Genomic DNA, 20,332 nt, shown 5'->3' on the forward strand with positions numbered 1-20,332 from the left:
CTAGCTCGAGGGCACGGATGGAGCAGGCCGGGTCGGTCCTGAGGGCAGGCAGTCCCAGGGTCCGCCCAGCAGGGGAGGCCGAGGGAGGCCAGGGCTGAGTGCCGCCTTATTGGAGCTCTCCATCACACTCCCAGCGCTGGGGCGCAGGGCTCCAGGGCGCGGACACATGCAAAGCCAACTCCTCAGCCGGCTGGCTCCCCACAGAAGAGGGGCGGGCCCCACCTCCCAGCTCTCACCCTCCTTCCAGAGAGAGCACGCTCGGCCACGGCCACCTGCCGTCGCCTGGATGGCCACAGCTTCAGGCCTCCTCTCAGCTCTCCACCTCCCGATACCACGTAGTGAGCAGGTTAAGCCACAGGCTGTGGCTTTCTCTGGGAAGACCCAGGTTCAAGTCTCCACTCCAGCGCCACCAGGCTGGGGACCGTGGCTCGGCTACTATCCTGCTCCCAGCCTCCCTCCCTTGGCCGCCAACTCAGGATGGTGAGTGGCAGCCATGGTGCCAAGGGTGGCTGGGGAGGTTTTGCTCCCCCCATAATCTTCTTTGGCACCGGTCCCCATTCTCTGATGTGGCTAAGTGACATTTCCTCGGTCTGATGAAAAGTATTAGACAAAAGCAGCTTCACCCAGCCTTTGGCCCTGGCTTCCACCAGATGGCCGCCCCGAGCCAGTCCCCAGAGGGCTCACAGAGCGGCTGCCGGAACGCACACCCGCCTCCCAGAGCTGTGCTGGGGGGTGGGGAGGCGCTGAAGGTGCAGGGCCCCTCCGGGCCCCCACATCCCACAGAAATGCTCAGTGAAGCCACATCACCTGTCTGCAGGGCTGCCTCGCACGCTGGCTTTGTCCTGCCACCCAGGATTGGAGCTGGCTCACACAAGTCCCTTGCTTGGGGAAACACAAGCTGATTTTAATAGCCAAAGTCCAACAGAACTGGGAAGGAAAATTCACCTCGTGCATTCACTATATAAATCCCAGCAGAAAGGGGGGCAAAGGGAAAAACAACCTCTGGGCTGGCTGTGGGCTCCCCACGGCCCCTTCCCCTCACCGAGCAGATAATCCAAAGAACAACCACAGCCATGAAGTCCCCCGAGGCCAGAGGGGGCCCACAAGGAGTGTGCATCTTCCAGACTGCATGCAGGGGACGCTCAGTTCTTGGCTGGAAATGGGAAGATCCCACAAGGGCCGCCCCTCCCAGGCAGGGCCTCCCAGAGGCCCGAAGGCTGAGCGCCCCGCCCCAACCACCCCCCCACCCCGCCCTGAACTCACAGACCTGCAAGCAGGCAGAGCTCCCACTGGGGCCTTTTGCAGACGGACAGGAGATGCGCCACCAGCTTAGGGAGGCAGCCTGGGTGCTGTGCCGCCCAGCAAGGTGCTCTCCATCCACCACAGCCACTGCCTGGCCCTCCCGGCTCGTCCCTTCTGCCCTCGTGGCCCACAGCAGCCTGGGAAAGCAGCTGGGAGGGGGCCTCACATATACAACACCGGGCTGGGTCTGGGGTTGGGGGCACCGCGGGGATCCTCTCCCGAGCCTGGCGGCAGTCCGAGCACACGCACCCCACCCCGGCCAGCAGGCCTGGGCTGCTGTGACATGGAACTCTGCAACCTCACTGTGTTTCCCCCAGCCTCCGATCCTACCCAGTGCTGACTCCAGGCCCGGCCCGGCCCTAGACTCCATCCCCCTCGAATATGAGCACTCCCTACCATTCTGGGTCGGACGAGGCCCCTCCCCATGGAGGGGGCCCCTGTCACCAAGACCAGGACCCCTGCAGATGCAGCCGTGCCTAAGCCTGGAGCAAGCCCTGGACAGGGAATCCAGGGACCTGGGTTTGAGAGCTGACTCCCCTTCTGTCCAGTCGACACCAGCATTTCCCAAATTTTACTTATTCTTGAAAACTTTCCTGAATTTTACTGTTTGACAGTTGTCTTGTTGATTCAGTGTTTTCAGACAAATTAATGGCGCATCCTAGTAAGTAGTAAATGTCTATAAAATCATGTTAAATAGGTAACTAACAAAAATGTTCATATGCTTGAGGCCTAAAAACACATTTTTTAAATACTGACCCAGAGCAAATCTCTCTTCTTACGCCAGGTGCCACAGGTAGAAGCGGGGATTCCACTCCAGCACTCCCCAGACCGTAAGAGTCCACAGGCTGGGGCTGGCATCACGGTGCAGCGGGGAAGTCACCACGTGGGACACTTGCATCCCACATCGGAGTGCCCGCTGCAGGTCCTGGCTACTGCACACTCCAGCCACAGCCTCCTGCTACCATGCCTGGGAGGTGGCAGGTGACGGCCCAGGTACCTGGGTTCCTGCCAGCCGTGTGGGAGACCCGGATGGGGTTCCTGGTTCTTGGCTTCAGCCTGGCCCAGCCCCAGCAGTTGTGGATATTTGCGGCAGGCAGTGAACCAGCAAATGCAAGATATTTTCTCTCTTTCTCTCCCCTCCCCCACATCCCATCTCTGTGCCACTCTGCCTCTCAAATAATTAAATAAACTTTTAAAAAAGATTCTACAATAGGGCCAGCATTGTGGCATACTGGGATAAGCTGCCGCCTGCCACACCAGCATCCCATACGGGTGCTGGTTCGAGTCCCAGCTGCTCTACTTGCTATCCAGCTCCCTGTTAATGAGCCTGGGAAAGCAGCAGAGGAAGCCCTAAGTCCTTGGGCCCTTGCACTCACATGGGAGACCCATATGAAGCTCTTGGGTCCTGACTTCAGCCTGACCCAGCTCTGGCTGTTACAGCCATTTGGGGAATGAACCAGCAGATAGAAGATTTTTCCCCCCACCCCCTACCATAGCTCTGCCTTTCAAATAAATAAAATAAATCTTAAGAAAAAAAATTCTACAAGACTGGGTTCCTATTGCATGAGGAATCCAGAGGGAGCTGGTCAGATCCCGGGCAAGGCCCAGCACAAGACACAGGAGGGGACAAGTAGGGAACCTGGCGCCTGTAGGACAGGGAGCTGGACGCATCGTAGCCCCCACGCCATAGCTTCCAAGGACCCCAAATCCAGCTCTAATCGCAAGCTGGAAGTTACAGAATATTACAGTTAGAGAGACCTCATTCATCCACCTGCTTCTCCAGCTGGGAAACTGAGGCACAGAAGAGAAGGAGCTTCTGTGGCAAGCACAAGTGCCCTGACTCTGGGTGTCCTGTGACCACCCCTCCCCGAGGCATGAGAGCTGCAGCCCTGAGAGAGCCAAGGATTCTGATTTCAAAGCCTAACGAAAGTGGCTTGTCTGCAACTAGACTGGAACCAGGGTGCAGCGGTGCCCCGAGCAGGGAGCTGCAAGGCCTGAGCAATGGGGGAGGCACGCCCACCCAGTGGCGCCCACACGGAGAACACGGGCGTACGAGTCTCCGTCTGTAACGGATTTTATAGGCCATATGGAACTGATGGGAAACTGTGCAGTACGGGGTAGCTTGCACTGGAGAGAGGACCGTGATGCAACCACACCGTTTCCACAACCAGCTGGGTGGCTTCTGAGTCCGCGGCCAGCACCCCCCACCCCCATCCCAGTCCCTGTCCCCCAGCCGCTCGCCCACCAGCCCGGCCATTTACCTGCTGCGGTCACGGAGGAATCCCAGGCCAGCGAGAAGTCCGAGGCCTCCCCCTCTTCAACTGCAAGAGAGAACAGAGACAGCCTGTGAGTTCTCAGGCTGCACCAACAGGCCATCGCGGTGGCGCACAGGGCGAGGGAGCAGACACATTGGTGGGGCCCTTATCACGATACTTGGATTAGGGAGAGAGGGCACAAAGGCTTCTGGGGGTTTCACAGAGCTGTAAAAGGATCAGAACAAAACAAGAACAGCAGATAAGTCACAGTTTCCCCATCCCAGTGCTCCGGACAGACATCACCAATCGATCACAGCAGTGCCATGAACCAGATGCAGCATCAGGATCTTTATCTGCCCAGGGCTTCAGGCATCATTATCTGCAGTCCCGAGACTTCCACCGGAGATGAAGCCATCAGCCACTCACGGGAATAAAGCAAAGACTTACAAAGCTCCTTGATCCTGCAAACATCACCCTCCTCCCTCACCCCGATCCAGCACCACTGAGACAGGGAGGTTTCCGGGATTATTCCAAGAAACCCACAGGGCTGCTATCAGAGGTGCTTAGTCCCTGTGCTGACACCTGACACGCAGGGGCCAGCTCTCCCATGGTGAGCAGGTTGGAGCACTGCAACTCAGGGGCCAGAGACATCAGTGGGCAACTCTGGCCCAGATCCCACAGAACGAGGCTGGACAGGGCTGGAACACCCCCCCACCCCCACCCCCACCCCAACACGCAGGTGGAGGCCGCACACAGAGAACACGGAGAAACACTCTCCAGTACAATAACGCTCTTGTCCTGGAATTCAGCCCAGCCTGGGGCACACAATAATGTCAGAGCCGGGTTACGGACTTTGTAAATGGAACTTTGTTTAAGCCAAAAATGTGCACACATGCTATTTTTCAGACTTAACAGGCTCTGAAGCTCCACGCACGTGCAGGCTGAAGCCACCACACCCCTCCTGGTTCTCTCTGCACCGTCGACGTGACCACCGGCGCCACATGGGTGCACTGCGTGAGCCCGGCCTGTGCAGAGAGCTCACCAGCTGTCCCTGGGTTTAATCTTCCTAAGAGACTCTCAGAGAGGTGACAGGAGCGGCCTGAGGTCTTACAGCAAGGCAGGGCCCATGCAGAGCTCAGCTCAAACCCAGTCTCAGAGGCTGCTTCCAAAACCTTGAAATACTAGGGCACGAAGGATGCTGTCCAGAACCCTAGCCACTGGGGACTGGAAAGCAGCAGCCCCAGCCCACTGCCTGCCAGGCAGGTGCACAGCGTGCTGGGCGGGCAGCCGGTGAGAGGAGCGAGCAGACCGGCTGTGGTCAGAATCAGGGTTCCAGCACCTGGCAGAGCCTGGTTTAAATCCCAGTTCTGCCCCTTACGAACCCAATGACCTTGAGCAAATTAACTAACTTCTGGGCTTCCGATTCACCTTCTCAAAAATGGGCTAATAACGGTCCCCAAGCCACAGTGGTGTTGGCAGGATTGTGTGATGACAGCTGCATGGCCCCATGCACTGCGCCTGGACAGGACAACTGTCCCATCGGCACCCACAAGGGCTGTCGCCTGCAGGCCCCCTGAACGGGGCATCTGCTCCGGGGTCTGACCTCCCCCTGCCCCCAGCCTCACAGAACACCTGTCTTTAACCCTTAAGAAAAAGCAGGTGCAAAAGGGGCCACACACACCCTGAGAGCATGGAGTCAGAACCGTGACAATGAAACACAGGATGCAAGGGCCACTTGGGCAGGCAGGGAGCAAAGCCACTGCCTGGATCAGCAGGTTACGGCCCAGGTGGGTTTTCAAATGCACGGCTTCGTCTGTATACGAATCAAGACCTTGTGTCAGATAGAGGAGACGGGTCCACCCAGGGAGCCTCGGAAACACAGGCGCCTGAGGCTCCCAGCAGTCAGGAACAAGGAGACATCACAGCCCTCACATTCCTCCGTCTACTTAGGTACATGCGCGTGCACACACACACACATACATACACACATACACACCCACACATACACACACAGCTTCTGTGGAGAGAGAACCACCCACATGTGAGGGCCCCACCCTGCCACTGTGTTGGACCCTGCGTGGGTTACTCTATCTGGTCAAGCACCGGTGCCAGGATATTCCCGGGTGACCTCAGCTCTCCCTCTGGCCCATGTGCACCGGGGTACCAGGATGAACAGCCCCACACTTGGGCCCACAACTCTGAGCTTGGGGGTGTCCCCAAAACACCAAGTCCTGTCCTGGCAAAGATCTGCCTCCAACTGTGATGGGAAAGAGAAAGGGAATATGCCCAGGATTCCCCCCACAGCAGGGACCACCCCATTCTGGAGTCGCCGGACACCAGGGCCTGCTGGGGAGGTTCAGCATGGTAGGCGCCACTACGGACTGGGGGGTCCCTCAGCTCCGAGGGCTGCACCCCGTGGAAGGGCTGTGGGTCACCAATACACATCCCCAGGGCAGGGGGCATCCACCCCGCTCACATGCGAGCCCCCTGCCCACAGTGGGTGTGCCGAAGTGCCTGTACCCACTCTTGATGAAGCCAAGGACCGCCCAAACCAGACCCTGGCACAGGGCCCAGGGTCACCGACAATGCAAGGGCGAAGACTGAGTCTGTGACAATGACATTACCTGCAGGGACAGCAGGCTCAGAGAAAGGGAGGCCCCACGGGCAGCTGGAGCCAGCCACTCGCCAGGATGGCCCAAGCCCACCACCACTGGTGGGCACCACCTGGGGGCCTGAGCTGCGAGCATTCTGCTGTGGGTCAGCCAGGGGCAGGGCGGGCAGCACCCCTGACGGAGGGGCTGCCCTGTTGACGGGGGCTTCCAAAGGTTCCACCCTCACTGTGTCATTTAGAAGGTTCTTGGTCCCACTGAGATCAAGATAGGCACTCCCGCCTGCTCAGTTTCAAAGGGGACTCAGGGACACCCACTGCTGCGGATGGTGGGCGTCTAGGTGGGGGTCTGGTGACCAGCGTGTGTGCACAGGACTAGCATGTGAGCACAGAGAGATGCCAGCACGAGTGTGCATGGAGCAAGTGTGTGCAACAAAAACACAGACCGGGTGGGAGTGCACAGGGCCGGGCCCACAGCAGAGACCAATGGGCCCGGGTGCCAACAACACCCCAAGCCTAGGGGGCCCTTGGTGAGTACAAGTCCACTCCAGGACACTGGGAGGGGCTCCTGCAATGGGGTCCCCAGGTCCTGCATTTTTTGTAACATTGAAAAAGTAAGATCCATTGCCTGTTTAACACCATGGCATCTCCACTCCCATTCACCCCACTTCCCCTTGAGGGCTCATGTTGCATGTTGTGTCTCTGTCTCACGGGGACTCCAAAATGGCTTCAACATCCAGTCCCACAAACCAGCCCCCTAATGAAGCCAGGCAGTAGACTCAGGGACCCTATGACCAAATGTGTGCATGACCAAGAGCTTGTGAGATAGACAGGCTCTGGAGGGGCTGGCATTGTGACACGGCAAGTTAGGCCCCTGCTTGCAACACTGGCATCTCCTATCAGAGAACAGGTTCGAGTCCCGGTGGTTCTGCTACCGATCCAGCTCTCTGCTAATGCACCTGGGAAGGCAGCAGAGGGTGGCCCTACTACCCACACGGGAGACCCGATGGAGTTCCTGGCTCCAGTCGCTGGCCTGACCCAGACATTTGGGGAGTGAACCAAGAAAACGGAAGATCTCTCCCCCACCCCACTCCAAACCACTCTGCTTTTCAAATAAATTTTTTTTTTAAGAAGAAAGGGAGGGAGAAAAAAGGGAGGGGGGGGAAGGAAGGAAGGAAGGAAGGAAGAAGGAAGGAAAGAAGAGAAAAAGAGAGAAAGGCTTTGGACTTGCCCAAGGTCGCTAGCCAGGCAGCAGCTGCTCCGGCCCCTCCCCACCAGGCTTCACCTCCTGGTGCTGACCCCGTGACCTGAGCCTGCACCTGAGCGCCCTGCTCTGCCCCTCCAGACTGACCCCTCATTATGTCACTCATCTGTCTCTTCTCTTGGCGTTGATCCACCTCCCACCTCCCTCACTAGGCATGGACCCTGCCTGCCCCGTATCCCAGTGCAAACACTGTGAATAAGTCAACAGGACCAGGGGACACCCCAGCAAGCCTTGTTCTGAAGCAGGCATTGGGTACCATGGCTCCAGACCCACAGCCGTCCCCTTCCCATCCCCTCACCCTGCGGCCTCACTCACTCTGGCCCCTGCACAGCGGCCACACCTACCCTGGCCTCCCGTGAGCATAAGCCACTCCAGGTGGCCACCCAAGCAAGTCACAGGGTGCAGCTGGGAGTGGCTCCTGCACACAGGGGAGCATCATCATGGCAACAAGGATGAGACCCTCACCCAGAGCCGGTGTGACTGCAATAAGGTGAACCCCAAAGGACTGCTGTCTGACCCGGCAGCCTGGCCAGGGACCCCTGCCAGGACCCTGTAGGTGTCTACAGCCTCTTGGCTCAACCATGGCCCACGGGACAGCAGGGCTAGGGAAGCATGCAGTCCCTGGGGAGGGCTCCATGTGGTCCTCTCGGAAGTCCTACGTCCAGACCAGAGTTCTCAGTGATGGAAAGACAGGAACTATACAGGATCAGCTCTGACTATTCAGCATGGTCCCTGGAGTGAGCTAAGAAGGATTCTAATGGGGCCGGCACTGTGGGATAGCAGGTGAAGCCACTGCCTGTGGTGTAGGCATTCCGGTTCAAGTCCTGGCTGCTCCACTTGCAATCCAGCTCCCTGCTAATGGCCTGGGAAGGCAGTGGAGGATGCCCCAAGTGCTTGGCCCCTACAGCCACATGGCAGAGAAGGTGCAGGTCAGAGGCAAGAAAGCTTGGGGGCCAGGTTCCAGCGCAGAGTGCCTGGAGGCGAGTGAGACAGATACAAGACGGTGCTGGTCCCAGGGTCCCGGGAGGCCCCTAGCAAGGGCCCACAAGGTTCCCCTTCCAAACTCCAAAACCGACAGCAGGGCCAGCCTGGCTGTCCAAATCCCAGAAAGCTTCTGGCTGTCCGTGCAGATTTTGTCTAGGGAAAGGATCCTTGGTGTTTATCCAAAGATCTAACCCTGCCCCCAAAAAAGGCTTAAGGACCACAGGAGGACGGCCCTGTTTGGGGGGTGGTCTCTGCTGGCCCCGACACTGGCAGCGCTCTCGGGACCTAGTGAGTTCCTGAGCAGTGGGGGGTTAGGATGGGGGGAATCACAATGCAAAGTAAAGGCTCTCCATAGCCAGGGCTACAAACACCCAAGACCCCCACTGCCAGCCCCTCGGCACGGAGCTCAGACCCTGGGAGAAGCCGAGACACCCAACAGGGTCACATCACAAGCCTCTTTCTTCAACATTCACAACTCACCAGGGCCAGTGCTGGAAAGAGAACAAGCTGACAACCTGAACCTGGACAAGCACAGGCCCCGGAGTGAGGACGGAGGAGGGTGGGCCCCTCGGACCCCCTCCTGCCCCTCTGCATCCGCAGCACCCCCACGTGCAGGTGGCTGGGCTGGTGTTAAAAGGAATGTGTTCCTAGACAACACGCCTCGTATCCAGAAGCTTTCTTCAAGGGCTTCAAAAATAAATAAAATAAAATAAATGCATTTAGAAGGCATGTGTTCCAAGGCTGGAGGCAAAACTGTTGATGGATTTATTGAGACGGTAGTGGATCTCCGAGTCAGCACTTCCGGAAGAGGCTTCCACGGGCTGTTCTGGCCACACCTGACTTTCCCCCCTAATCACTGACTTTGAAACCAACACTTGTGCACCAGGCAGCGCTGCTGGGAATTTCTCATGCGTCGTCGCCTAGGCCAATCCCAGGCAGACGGCTTAGAAGCCTAACCCCGGGGGCACTGTGGCGGAGCAGGTTAAGCCACCGCTTGAGACACCCGCAATCCCATATGAGAGCAAGAGTTCGAGTCCCAGCGACTCTGGGTGCTTCCGACCCAGTTTCTTGCTGATGCATTCTGAGAGACACAGGATGGTGGCTGGAACGCTCGGGCCCCTGCCGCCCACGAGGGAGACCCAGATGGAACACCTGGCTCCCGGCTGTGGACTGACCTAGCGTCACCACTGCGGGCATTTGGGGAGTGAACCAGTGGATAGAAAACCTCTCTCCCTCCTCTCTCTCTCCCTCCCTCCCTCCCATCCTCCCTCCCTCCCTCCGTTCCCCTCTCTGCCACTCTGCCTTTCAAATAAAATAAATAAATCTTTTAAAAAAAGAAGTTGAAATCACACTCAGTCATGGCTTCCCTGTTTCTCCTTTCCCTGTTAGGTATAACACAGGAAGTGTAGAAGAACACCCTGTAACGGTCGCGAACCTCACAAGAAGTTGCTCCGCCCTCTACAGGACAAGGGAGCCTCGCAGCAGGCACAGAACAGAGCTCATTGGCCGTGGGTTCTGGAACAGGCCCATTCCACAGGGCCCCCCATTGCAGGCCAGCAGTTCGCAGGCCAAGTGCAGTCAACGCTCCCTGTCCCCTGGCTCCGCACCTGGTGGATTCAACTGCAAATCAAAACCAGTTGGGGCCGGTGCTGCGGCTCACTAGGCTAATCCTCCGCCTTGCGGCGCCGGCACACCGGGTTCTAGTCCCGGTCGGGGCGCCGGATTCTGTCCTGGTTGCCCTCTTCCAGGCCAGCTCTCTGCTATGGCCAGGGAGTGCAGTGGAGGATGGCCCAAGTACTTGGGCCCTGCACCCCATGGAAGACCAGGATAAGTACCTGGCTCCTGCCATCAGATCAGGGCGGTGCGCCGTCCGCACGCAGCGTGCTGGCCTCGGCGGCCACTGGAGGGTGAACCAATGGCAAAAGAAGACCTTTCTCGCTGTCTCTCTCTCTCTCTCACTGTCCACTCTGCCTGTCAAAAAAAAAAAAAAAAGTTTGGGGGGGAGGCCGCTGTGGCACAGCAGATTAAAGCTCTGGCCTGAAGTGCCGGCATCCCATATGGGTGTCGGTTCTAGTCCCGGCTGTTCCACTTCCGATCCAGCTCTCTGCTACGGCCTGGGAAAGCAGTAGAAGATGGTCCAAGTGCTTGGGCCTCTGTACCTGTGTGGGAGACCCGGAAGAAACTCCTGGCTCCTGGCTGCAGATCAGGGCAGCTCCAGCCATTGCAGCCAATTGGGGAGTGAACCAGCGGATGGAAGACCTCTCTCTCTCTGTCTCTACCTCTCTCTATAACTCTGTCTTTCAAATAAAAAATAAATCTTAAAAAAAAAAAACAGTTGGGGGACTGGCGTTGTCACGTAGCAGGTTAAAGCCACTGCCTGCGATTCCCACATCCCATACCAGAGCAGCGGTTTCAGTCCCGGCTGCTCCCTGCTAATGCACCTAGGAAAACAGCAGAAAGTGGCCCAAGTGCTTGGGCCCCTGCCACTCATGTGGGAGACCTGGATGCAGTTTCTGGCTCTTGGCTTCAGTCTGGAGCCCAGACTCTGGCTATTGCAGCCAACTGGGGAGTGAATCAGCGGATGAAGACCTCTCTCTCTCTGTAACTGCCTTTCAAGTACATACACAAATCTTTTTGAAAACAACTATTTGGGGGAAGAAAAGGGTGGTACTGAACATGTAGAGACTGTTTTTCGTTCTTATTCTTAAGCAATACAGTGTAGCAATGTGTATAGGTTCCTCTGTAGCAGAAGTGGTCTAGATGTAAAGCATGCAGGAGGACCCGGCTCATTCAATGCCAATACTGCGTCATTTTCTACAAGGGACTGGAGTATCCGTGGCTTTTGGTATAGGGGGCTCGGAGTGTAGGGGAGAGGCCTGGAACCAATCCCCCCACTGACACCAAGGGACACCTGCCCCTGCTGCCCTCTGACTTGCAGCTCCTCTGTGACCCAGACAACAGGAGCCCCAACCTCACAGGCGTGTGGAGCAGACCCAGTGAGATGATGTTCCTACAGCTCACGGCTCCAGGTCAACACACCACCACTAGTAGCTCCCATTCCTGGGAAAACCCAAGCTTCTCCTGTCCCCCAGGGTCCTGGCTGGCCACTGGGCTTCCACCCCTCCTGCAGAGAGAGGGCGGCTGAGCTGTGCACACTGAGCCCAAGTGTCCCACCGAGAGCTGCCCCCTAACACACACACAAGGGCCCGGCCACAGCCACAGAGCCTTTGGAATCCTCCAGAGTCTACAGCCAAGTCCACGCGAGACCCCTGCCAGCTCATCCATCTCCCATCATCACCCCAACCCTAACACAACCCCAAAAGGAAGGGGTTAAGGAGGCAGCTGCTACAACCCCAGAAAAATCAGCAACCGGGCAGGAATTCTACTCCTCTGCTCCTCTCTCCCCCCACAAAAAGATGGTGATATAGGATGGCAGTGATATGGTGATGGTGATATGATGACGGTGATATGGTGATGGTGATATGTGGTGCTGACGGTGATATGATGGTGATGGTGATACAATGATGTGTAAAATAGGACACTGAATATGAAACACTTGGAGTTTTAAGTACTAGAAATGGGCATCTTAAGACAACTGGGGTAGGGGGAGCCGGCACTGTGGCGTAGCAGCCTGCGGTGCTGGCATCCCCTATGGGCGCCAGTTCGAGTCTCAGCTGCTCCACTTCTGATCCAGCTCTCTGCTGTGGCCTGGGAAAGCAGTGGAGGATGGCCCAAGTCCTTGGGTCCCTGCACCCACATGGGAGACCCAGAAGAAGCTCTTGGCTCCTGGCTTCGAATCGTGGCCAACTGGGGAGTGAACCAGTGGATGGAAGACCTCTCTCTCTCTCTCGCTCTCCCTCTGTTTCTCTGTAGCTCTGCCTTTCAGATAAATGAATAAATTAAAAAAAAAAAAAAAAAAAAAAAAAAAAAACCAGAGTGGCAAAGCCGTCCCTACCACACTGTCCTCAGCCACCATGGACACCACTGGTCCACCAGGGTGCTTCCCATATTAGTCACTGATGCAGCTTCAAGGGCTCAACCAAGTGGAGCAGTTCTCCATCCTGGTCCTCAGAACTTCTTTCCCTGGGAGCACCTGGCATCACACACACACACACACACACACACACACACACACTTTGCATACCACGTACACGCACCCTACTCATGCTATGTCTGACCCAGGCAGGAGAAGCCATCTTCACCCAAAGCCCACCAAGCTGCTCCTTAAATCCCCCACCTTTCCGCTGAGGAAGGAGCCAGGGCCCAGGGCGTCTGCCGTCGGCTCACAGGGCAGGCACCGCCGTGGCCAGGCCTGGCTGCAGCTCAAAGACACAGAAGCAGAGGAAGGAAGGTGGGGCCGTGAACACCCAGCTCCTCAGCCCTCGTCCTGAGCCGGTGCGGCCCAGCCAGGGGCAGGAACAGTGAAGGGGACAGAGGAGCACAAAGTCCGGGGGTGGGTGGAGGCTTGCGGAGCCCAGAGTCCAGAGCTGAGAAGCAGCAAGGCAACAAGGCGAAGGCCAGGTGCCCAGGGGGTGATGAAGCCAGCGCCGCCTCTCTTCTTCCCTGGAAGACGCCCTCGCAGCCTTGCAGGAGGAGAGCCAGGCGTGGCTAGGAGGCAGCCCCTGGACTCCAGCAAAAGCACACACGGCCACAGCCTGCCACTCGGGGCAGTGCCAGGTGGGCGAGGACGCAGCCACTCACACAGCCTCCCGCCCCCTGCACCAGGCAGTTCAGCATCAGAGGCTTTGGCTGCCCCCAGAGTCGGGCTTTGCTGACCCACTTCCCAGAAGCAGAAACAGAGTCCCGCACAGGAGAGATGGCTAGCCTGGGGCCCCAGAGGAGGAACAGTGGCAGACCTGAAACCTCGGTGCCTAGACCTGGGACTCCCCAGACAGGCTTCCGGAGGGTCCACGAGCACTGGGCTGAGCGCTCATCGCCCTGGGCACTGCCTGTCTGAAATGCAGCCCCAGGCCAGCGAGGGCAGCATCCCCAAGGGGCTTGTTAGATGCTAAGACCCCACCCAGGCATTTGGGGGTGAGACCCAGGCCCTCCAGGTGATGTCTGCTGCAAGCCACAGCTGAGATCCACTGGCCTGAGCCTCTGCTTGTGACAAGCTCCTCTTCTAACCCCATTCCACAGATGGGAAAACTAAGACGAAGCAACCTGCCAAAGCCATGGAACTGGGAAGGCGTGGAGCCAGGGCTGGAATCCCTAACCCTTTGTTTTACCTCTGCCTCCAACCAGCAGAGCTCTGGTTCCCGATGGAGTAGGGGCAGCCTGTATGAGGCTGGACTCACTCTCTCTGTCTCCCCCCTCACCCAACACACCACGGTCTGAGCTCACGGAGAATTCGCAGGCTTTCTCGGAGGCCTCCCCCTGCACACAAGCTCCCCGGGCGACATGGGAAGCCCGGGCAGAGCGAGGGTCAGGGAAAAGGTTCCCAGAAGAAGAGCAGCTCCGGTTTGCAGCTCGGGCCAACGGGAAGTCACGGAAGGGGACACTGTGAAACCTGGCGCAGCAGCGAGATGTGCGCGCTCAGCACGCGCTGGAGGGAGCGTGCAGGGAGACAGGGGGCCTCCGGCTGCACCGGGAGGGGCTGGAACAGCGCACAAAGCCCCAGGGACCCCCAGCTGCCCCTTCCCATGTCTCCCCACCTGCTGTACCTGCCCTCCCTGGCTTCCCCCACACGTCCGTCAAAGTGGCAAGAGCCCAGAACTCTTGCAGTGTCCTTCCTGGTAGAAGCACGGCGTTCTTTTTATAAAAGTTTCGGACCTAAGTCAGCGTGCACAATGCAGACGCTAGGAAACCCATGGGAGTCACAGCGAAGGAACAAGCACAACTGTCTCCATATAAGTGCATGGTTCCCACTCCCCAAAAGCCTGCAAGGATGCGGTAACGGAAGGACACAAACTCTGCAGCCTGCTTTTCCAACTAAGCAACGCGCCGCAAACACATCTTCACAGCCAAACCGCGCCCGATACTCCCACAAGTGGCTCCAGGACCAACGGAGCCACTATAAGAAAGCCAACCCTGGGACTGGCTTTGTGGCATAAGGGGTTAAGCCACTGCCTGCAGGGTCAGCATCACATATAGACACCAGTTCGAGTCCCAGCTGCTCCACTTCCCCTATCCAGTTCCTTGTTGATGGCCTGGGAAGGCAGCATAGGATGGCCCAAGTCCTTGGGGCCCTGCAACCACATGGGAGACCCAGAAAAAGCTTCTGGCTCCTGGCTTTGGACTGGGCCAGCCTCAGCTATTGCAGACATTTGGGAAGTGAACCAGCAGATGGAAGATCTCTCTCTCTCTCTCTTTCTCCATAACTCTACCTTTCAAATAAAAAATAAATAAATTTTAAAAAGAAAAAAAAAGACACACTCTTCAAGGTCACCTCCTCCAAGCTCTCCCTGACTGCCCAGCCTTGGACTGAAGTTAGCCCTCATCTGCAGCAGGATTTGGTCCAAGCAACATACTCTAGGATCAAATGCCGGTCTTGGGGTGAGCAACAGGTAAAAGGCCCGAATCCTACATCAGATTGCCTGGTTCGAGTCCCAGTTCCACTTCTGATGCCAGCTTCCTGCTAATACAGGTGATGGCTCAAGAACCTGGGTCCCTGTCACCCACATGGGAGACCCAGATTGAGTTCCAGGCTCCTGGCTTCACCTGGCCCAGCCTCAGCTGTTGCAGACATTTGGGGAATAAACTAGTAGACAGGAATCTCCCTCTCCCTCTCCCTCTCCCTCCCTATCCTCCCTCTCCCTATCCTTCCTTCTCCCTATCCCTCTTCTCCCGCTCTCTCCTTCTTCTCCTTCTCCCTCTCCCTCTCCTCTCTGCCTTTCAAATAAACAAAATAGATTGTTTAAAAAATCGGTATGTCATGATGTACTGTGTGACCTGGGAAAATCAGGCAACCTCTCTGTGCACAGCAACCATGCAAGGTGGCTCTGGGGACAAAATGAGACAGTGTTCCCAAGCACGTTGTTTACAGCCCAACACCCAGGTGCCTGGCACAGGGAAGCTGCTAGCTCTCAGCCCCCATCAGGGCCAGCCTCCTCTGCCTTTCAGTAACTGGCACGGACAGCACACAGGAGAGCCGGGGGAGGGAGCGCCCCCTGAGCCCGGCCCGCACCTGTGCCTGCTCTCCTGGGTGGTCTAGAAAGGCAGAGACTCTTTACAAAGGGGGAACCAGGACTTCAGCGAATTTTTTTTTTTTGACAGGCAGAGTTAGATAGTGAGAGAGAGAGAGACAGAGAGAAAGGTCTTCCTTCCGTTGGTTCACTCCCCAGATGGCTGCCACGGCCGGCGCACTGTGCTGATCCAAAGCCAGGAGCCAGGTGCTTCCTCCTGGTCTCCCATGCAGGTGCAGGGCCCAAGCACTTGGGCCATCCTCCACTGCCTTCCCGGGCCACAGCAGAAAGCTGGACTGGAAGAGGGGCAACCGGGACAGAATCCGGCACCCCAACTGGGACTAGAACTCGGAGTACCAGAGCCGCAGGTGGAGGATTAGCCTAGTGAGCCACGGCGCCAGCCACAGTGAATTTTTTTTTTTTAAGACTTAAGTGCTAAATTTCCAAGGCGGAGTTACAGAGAGAGAGGGGCAGAGACAGAGGTCTTCCCTCTGCTGGTTCACTCCCCAAATGGCCATGACGGCCTGGGCGGGGCTGGGCTGAAGCCAGGAGCCAGCAGCTTCTCCTGGGTCTCCCACGCGGGTGGCAGGAGTCCACGGACTTGGGCCATCCTCTGCTGCTTTCCCAGGCCATGGCAGGGAGCTGGATCGGAAGTGGAGCAGCCAGGACTTGAACTGGCGCCCATATGGGATGCGGGCATCGCAGACAGCACCTTAACCCACCAGGCTACAGCGCCAGCCCCCAGTGAATGTTTTCACTTGAGACAAATCGCACAAAGGAGAGGCAGTGCTCAGACCTGCAGCAGCCTCGGGTGGGTCCTGCGGTTAACTCAGCCCACACCCACCGGCGCTGCAGGCTGGCCACGCGAGTGCTGGCCAGGCCTCCCAGGGTGCCCAGCCTCAGGGAAGCTGAGGCAGACAGGACAGGCTCCAGTGTGCCTGCCCCCCACCTCTACCAGTCTTGACTTCCACACTGACAAAGGGAGGGTATGAGACCCCTTTCATTCTGAAGGTAAACAGGGTGACCCAGGGAGGGCGCAACACAGCACACAAGCATGGCCCCGGGGCCCCCAGCACACCCACGGGGTGAGGTGTGTCCTGGTGACCCCCTTTCTGGGGGCGCCCCGCACTGTGCCTCCCTGCACACTCCTCACAAGCATCTCTGCACACAAGCATCCCGGCCCACGCCCCAGAGCCAGGAGCCCGGGCCCCACATCCCGTTTCAGGAGCAACACGGGGGTCCTGCCTCCAGCCTTCCAACTCTGCTGAAAGTGGAGAGGAACTCTCGGTCACGCGTGGAGAGGCTGGAGTGGGGGAAGCAACCGACTGTGCGTGAGAAACGTGAAGACGCCCACTGGGGCCGTGCGGCCGGGCACCCCCGCTGCTTCAGCCAGAAAGGACGACGGGGCGAGACTGGAACCCCACTCTCTTCGCCCTTTTCCCGCCGTCGGTTGAAGCAAAGCACCATAAAGTAGAAACTAATATGTTTTTACGAGCCCTTAACAGCTCAGCCTCTGTGCTAACATACTGTCAATCACTGCCAGGGCCCGCGCCTGCACGTGGTTCCTTTTAAACACGAGCGAGAGGAAACTGAGTCTTATTGAAAACTGATGTGTGCGTGTGCGGGGGTGAGCGTGTACGGGTGAGCCTGCGCTTGCTCCCGCACTGTCTCTTACTGAAAGCACTGCCCTCCTCCCCGATCCCCACAGCGCACAATGCAGCGATGCCCACCACCACCCCCGTGAGACAAGGGCACCCAGCAGTAGTGCTGACGCCCCGTGTCCCACACACGCGCAGCCCCAGGCCTTCCACAGGCGAGCACTGGAAGAGTCATTTGCAGACATTCTGTGGGTCCACGTGGATGCCCCAGGGCTGAGGGCAATGAGAACGCTTTATGGTGTAAGGAGTTAGTATTTTAATAAGTCTGACGTGGGAAGGGGGCCGTTTTATGACCCCCTCGCCCACCCACTGCGGTTAACATACACAGGGGTGGGGAGGTGGGGGAAGGGTCCTTCAGGCTTCCCCACCTGGCAGCTGGTCCCCCCAAGGCAGGCCCCCCAACCCGCGACTGCCTGGCACGTGCAGGGGGACCCGTAAAGGTTCTCTGAGCACATGGGTACCGAGGGGGGCGGCTCGGGCTCCCCGGGCGCCTCCAGGAGCTGGCAGCAGGCTCTCTGCCGTCCCGCCCAGGGCTGGCTGGGCCCCGTCCTGAGCTCCTGGCACAGGTTTGGGGAATGCTTTGCTTTCACTCCCTCCTCTTACTTAGAGTCCTTTTCTTCCGCCTTTTCCCGCAAGATAGCACCCTTGGCATCCTAGTGACAACTTCCGAACAGAACACACAGGCACCTCTGACAAATGAATGAGCAGGGAGGACGTGCACCCAACCATCTGGCCCAAGTGGAACTCCGGGAAACCGGGAAGCCCCTGCAGTTCAGCCCGGGGCTGGTTGTCAGGTCAAGGGCAGCGCTGGCCAGAGAACTGCGGGAATGTGGCTGGAGCAGGAGCACAGCGCTCGCCGACACGAGACCCTTAGCAGAAGGATGGAGAAGCCTCCCAAGTGCACCTGCGGCTCCCGCACCACAGCACCAATACTGCCCCACCCCCACCCCGGCATGAACCCACATCACGGGCTGCAAAGACCAGGACAAGGCTGGGTAGGCCAGGGAGACCCAGCCCCAGCAGGACTCAGGGGAAGCCCAGCTAAAAGGCAAAGGTGGGAGGGGACACAGCAGAAGGCACCCACAGCACCTCCCCCCGCCCCCACCCTCAAGCCCAGAAGCTGGCACAAGGCCCGGGAAGGAGGCCCATCCCCAGGCAGGGGCCGCACTGCGCCCTTCCTACCCCGACCACATCTGCCTCATCCCACAGCCCCCAAAGGCCCAACACTTGCCAGATGTGGGCCACCCGTGGGGACCGAGTTCATTTTCCTCGCGTCCTGTGATACTGCTTGGCTGTGTTTACTTAACTCGCTGCTTTGGACAGCGGAGGCAAAGGACAGGAAAATCAGCCTGGCTCCCTTCGATCAAAACCAGCAGCCCACACATTGTGCGAGGACACCCACACAGAGACTCCCCCCCTCCACCCTCCACAAACACATCTGGTCCATCACGGGCAGGGGCCGCCCGAGCCCCCACGGCCAGCATCTCGCTCAGTCGTCTTGTCCAGCTTCAGAGAGGCTGCCCCCGGGGGAGAGGTGAGAGGTGGTACAGCCCGCGGTGCCCACCCCCACCCCAGGAAAGCGAGCAGAGGACCGCAGGGCACGAGGGTCCCTGAGACAGGTTCCCAAGGCCACACTGCTGACGCATGCGCACGGTCGCCTTCTGCTCCCAGCGGGGAGAGATGGGGACTTCTGCAAGGGCCCCTGCTCGGGTGGAAACTGGTGTCCCAAGAGCCATGGCATCACAGATGTGCTCTCAAGGCTGCAGGCAAAGACCCCAGGGACCTGGGGCTGGAGTGTCCACCCAAGTACACGTGGCCGGGTGACCGAGGGAAGCAGGTGAGCCACCCCACAGTCAGGAGCCAGCCGCTTCTGACATTCACACACCCCCAGCTCTCTCTGCCCCCAGCTCCTCCCCCTAGGTCAAAACTCCACCCATGGCCACTCCCGGGCCAGGGTGCCCTTTGCCCCCTCCTTGACCTAGCACTAGGCACACTGCAGGCTCTGTCCACTCTAGGGCAAACAAGCTTGGGGAGAGGCCTGGGGGACCCAGACCACGTGGGCAGGGGCAATCCTGAGGCCTGGAAGTGGGAGCACCCAACCCCGTGGCTCCCATACTCCTCCCTAAAAGGAAGACAGACGCCCAGAGCCCAGCCTCGGGTCACACCCAGCCCTCTGGCCTGCAGGCTCCTGTCTGCTCTGCAGGGACGCTTCTGCAAGTGGCCATGGCCGGCCCGTGAGGTCCCCCAGACAGCACGTGACCAGCTGAGAGCAGAAGGCATGAAATCAGAGCCAAGCCTTGAGTAGGGGACCTTGGGTAGGGGGCTCTCAGGGCCTGTTTTCTCAAAGGTCAAGGCGGGTGATGGGAATACGGACCCTCAGCAGGGTGTGAGGAGGCCAGGACACAGGGCACAGCCCCTGGGGAACGGCAGAAGCTCAATCATTAGGGCCCATCATGGGGGAGCAGGAGCCATGGTCTTAGCCCACGAGGCCAGGCCGGCCAAGGTCCCCCAACAGCAAAGCCAGTGCTGTTTAGCAAGGAGCATCAGGACACCCGACACCCACAGTGGATTCTCTGCACGCTCCCCCAGCCCTGCTGTCCTGGGCGCCGTGCCTGAGCCCCAAGGGTGTGGACAGCACCATGTGTCACAGGTCACAGAGGAGGACCCAGAGACCCCCAGGAGCGCAGACGCGGCTGCCGGGCTCACACGCAGGGCCCAGGCTCTCTCAGGCCACGAAGTGCAGTGCACACTTCCACTGACCACAGCAGAGCCGCGTGACCATGACCAACCTCAGCGCCCCTCCACGGACCCAGAGAGCCACCCAGGACAGGGAAAGTGCTCTGTGGCTCGATAAGGTCCTGCCACAGGAGTGGACATGCCACAGGCATCCAGGCCTACAGACCCCTCTTCCAGCTGCTCCAGCCCAGTGTCACCCCTTCCCACAAGAATAAGACTCCAACCCACCCAGCCATACTGGATCTCTGCCACGTGGGGCCCATCCCCAGCCTGGCCTGGCACCCAACCCCCACCAGCCCCACATCCACTGGGCAGAGCCCCAGGAAACGCACCTGGTCAGGCCCAACTGTCCAGGCAGACACGGGGAAAACAGCCCAGCTGGCCTGGACTTCGATCCAGCG

The 20,332-nt window shown here is 58.6% G+C and overlaps 1 protein-coding gene across 2 annotated transcripts in view; it reads right to left on the bottom strand.

Moving 5' to 3' along the window:
* ZNF423 (zinc finger protein 423) overlaps window positions 1-20,332 on the bottom strand; it is a 328,940-nt gene that overhangs the window by 261,108 nt on the left and 47,500 nt on the right. For both annotated transcript variants that reach the window (XM_051833900.2, XM_051833899.2), the window contains exon 2: window positions 3,564-3,623. In XM_051833900.2, the coding sequence (XP_051689860.1) occupies window positions 3,564-3,623 (60 nt within the window). The remainder of the gene's footprint in view (window positions 1-3,563; window positions 3,624-20,332) is intronic.

This window comes from Oryctolagus cuniculus, chromosome 18 (genome assembly GCF_964237555.1).
Source record: "Oryctolagus cuniculus chromosome 18, mOryCun1.1, whole genome shotgun sequence".
NCBI classification, from domain to species: domain Eukaryota; kingdom Metazoa; phylum Chordata; class Mammalia; order Lagomorpha; family Leporidae; genus Oryctolagus; species Oryctolagus cuniculus.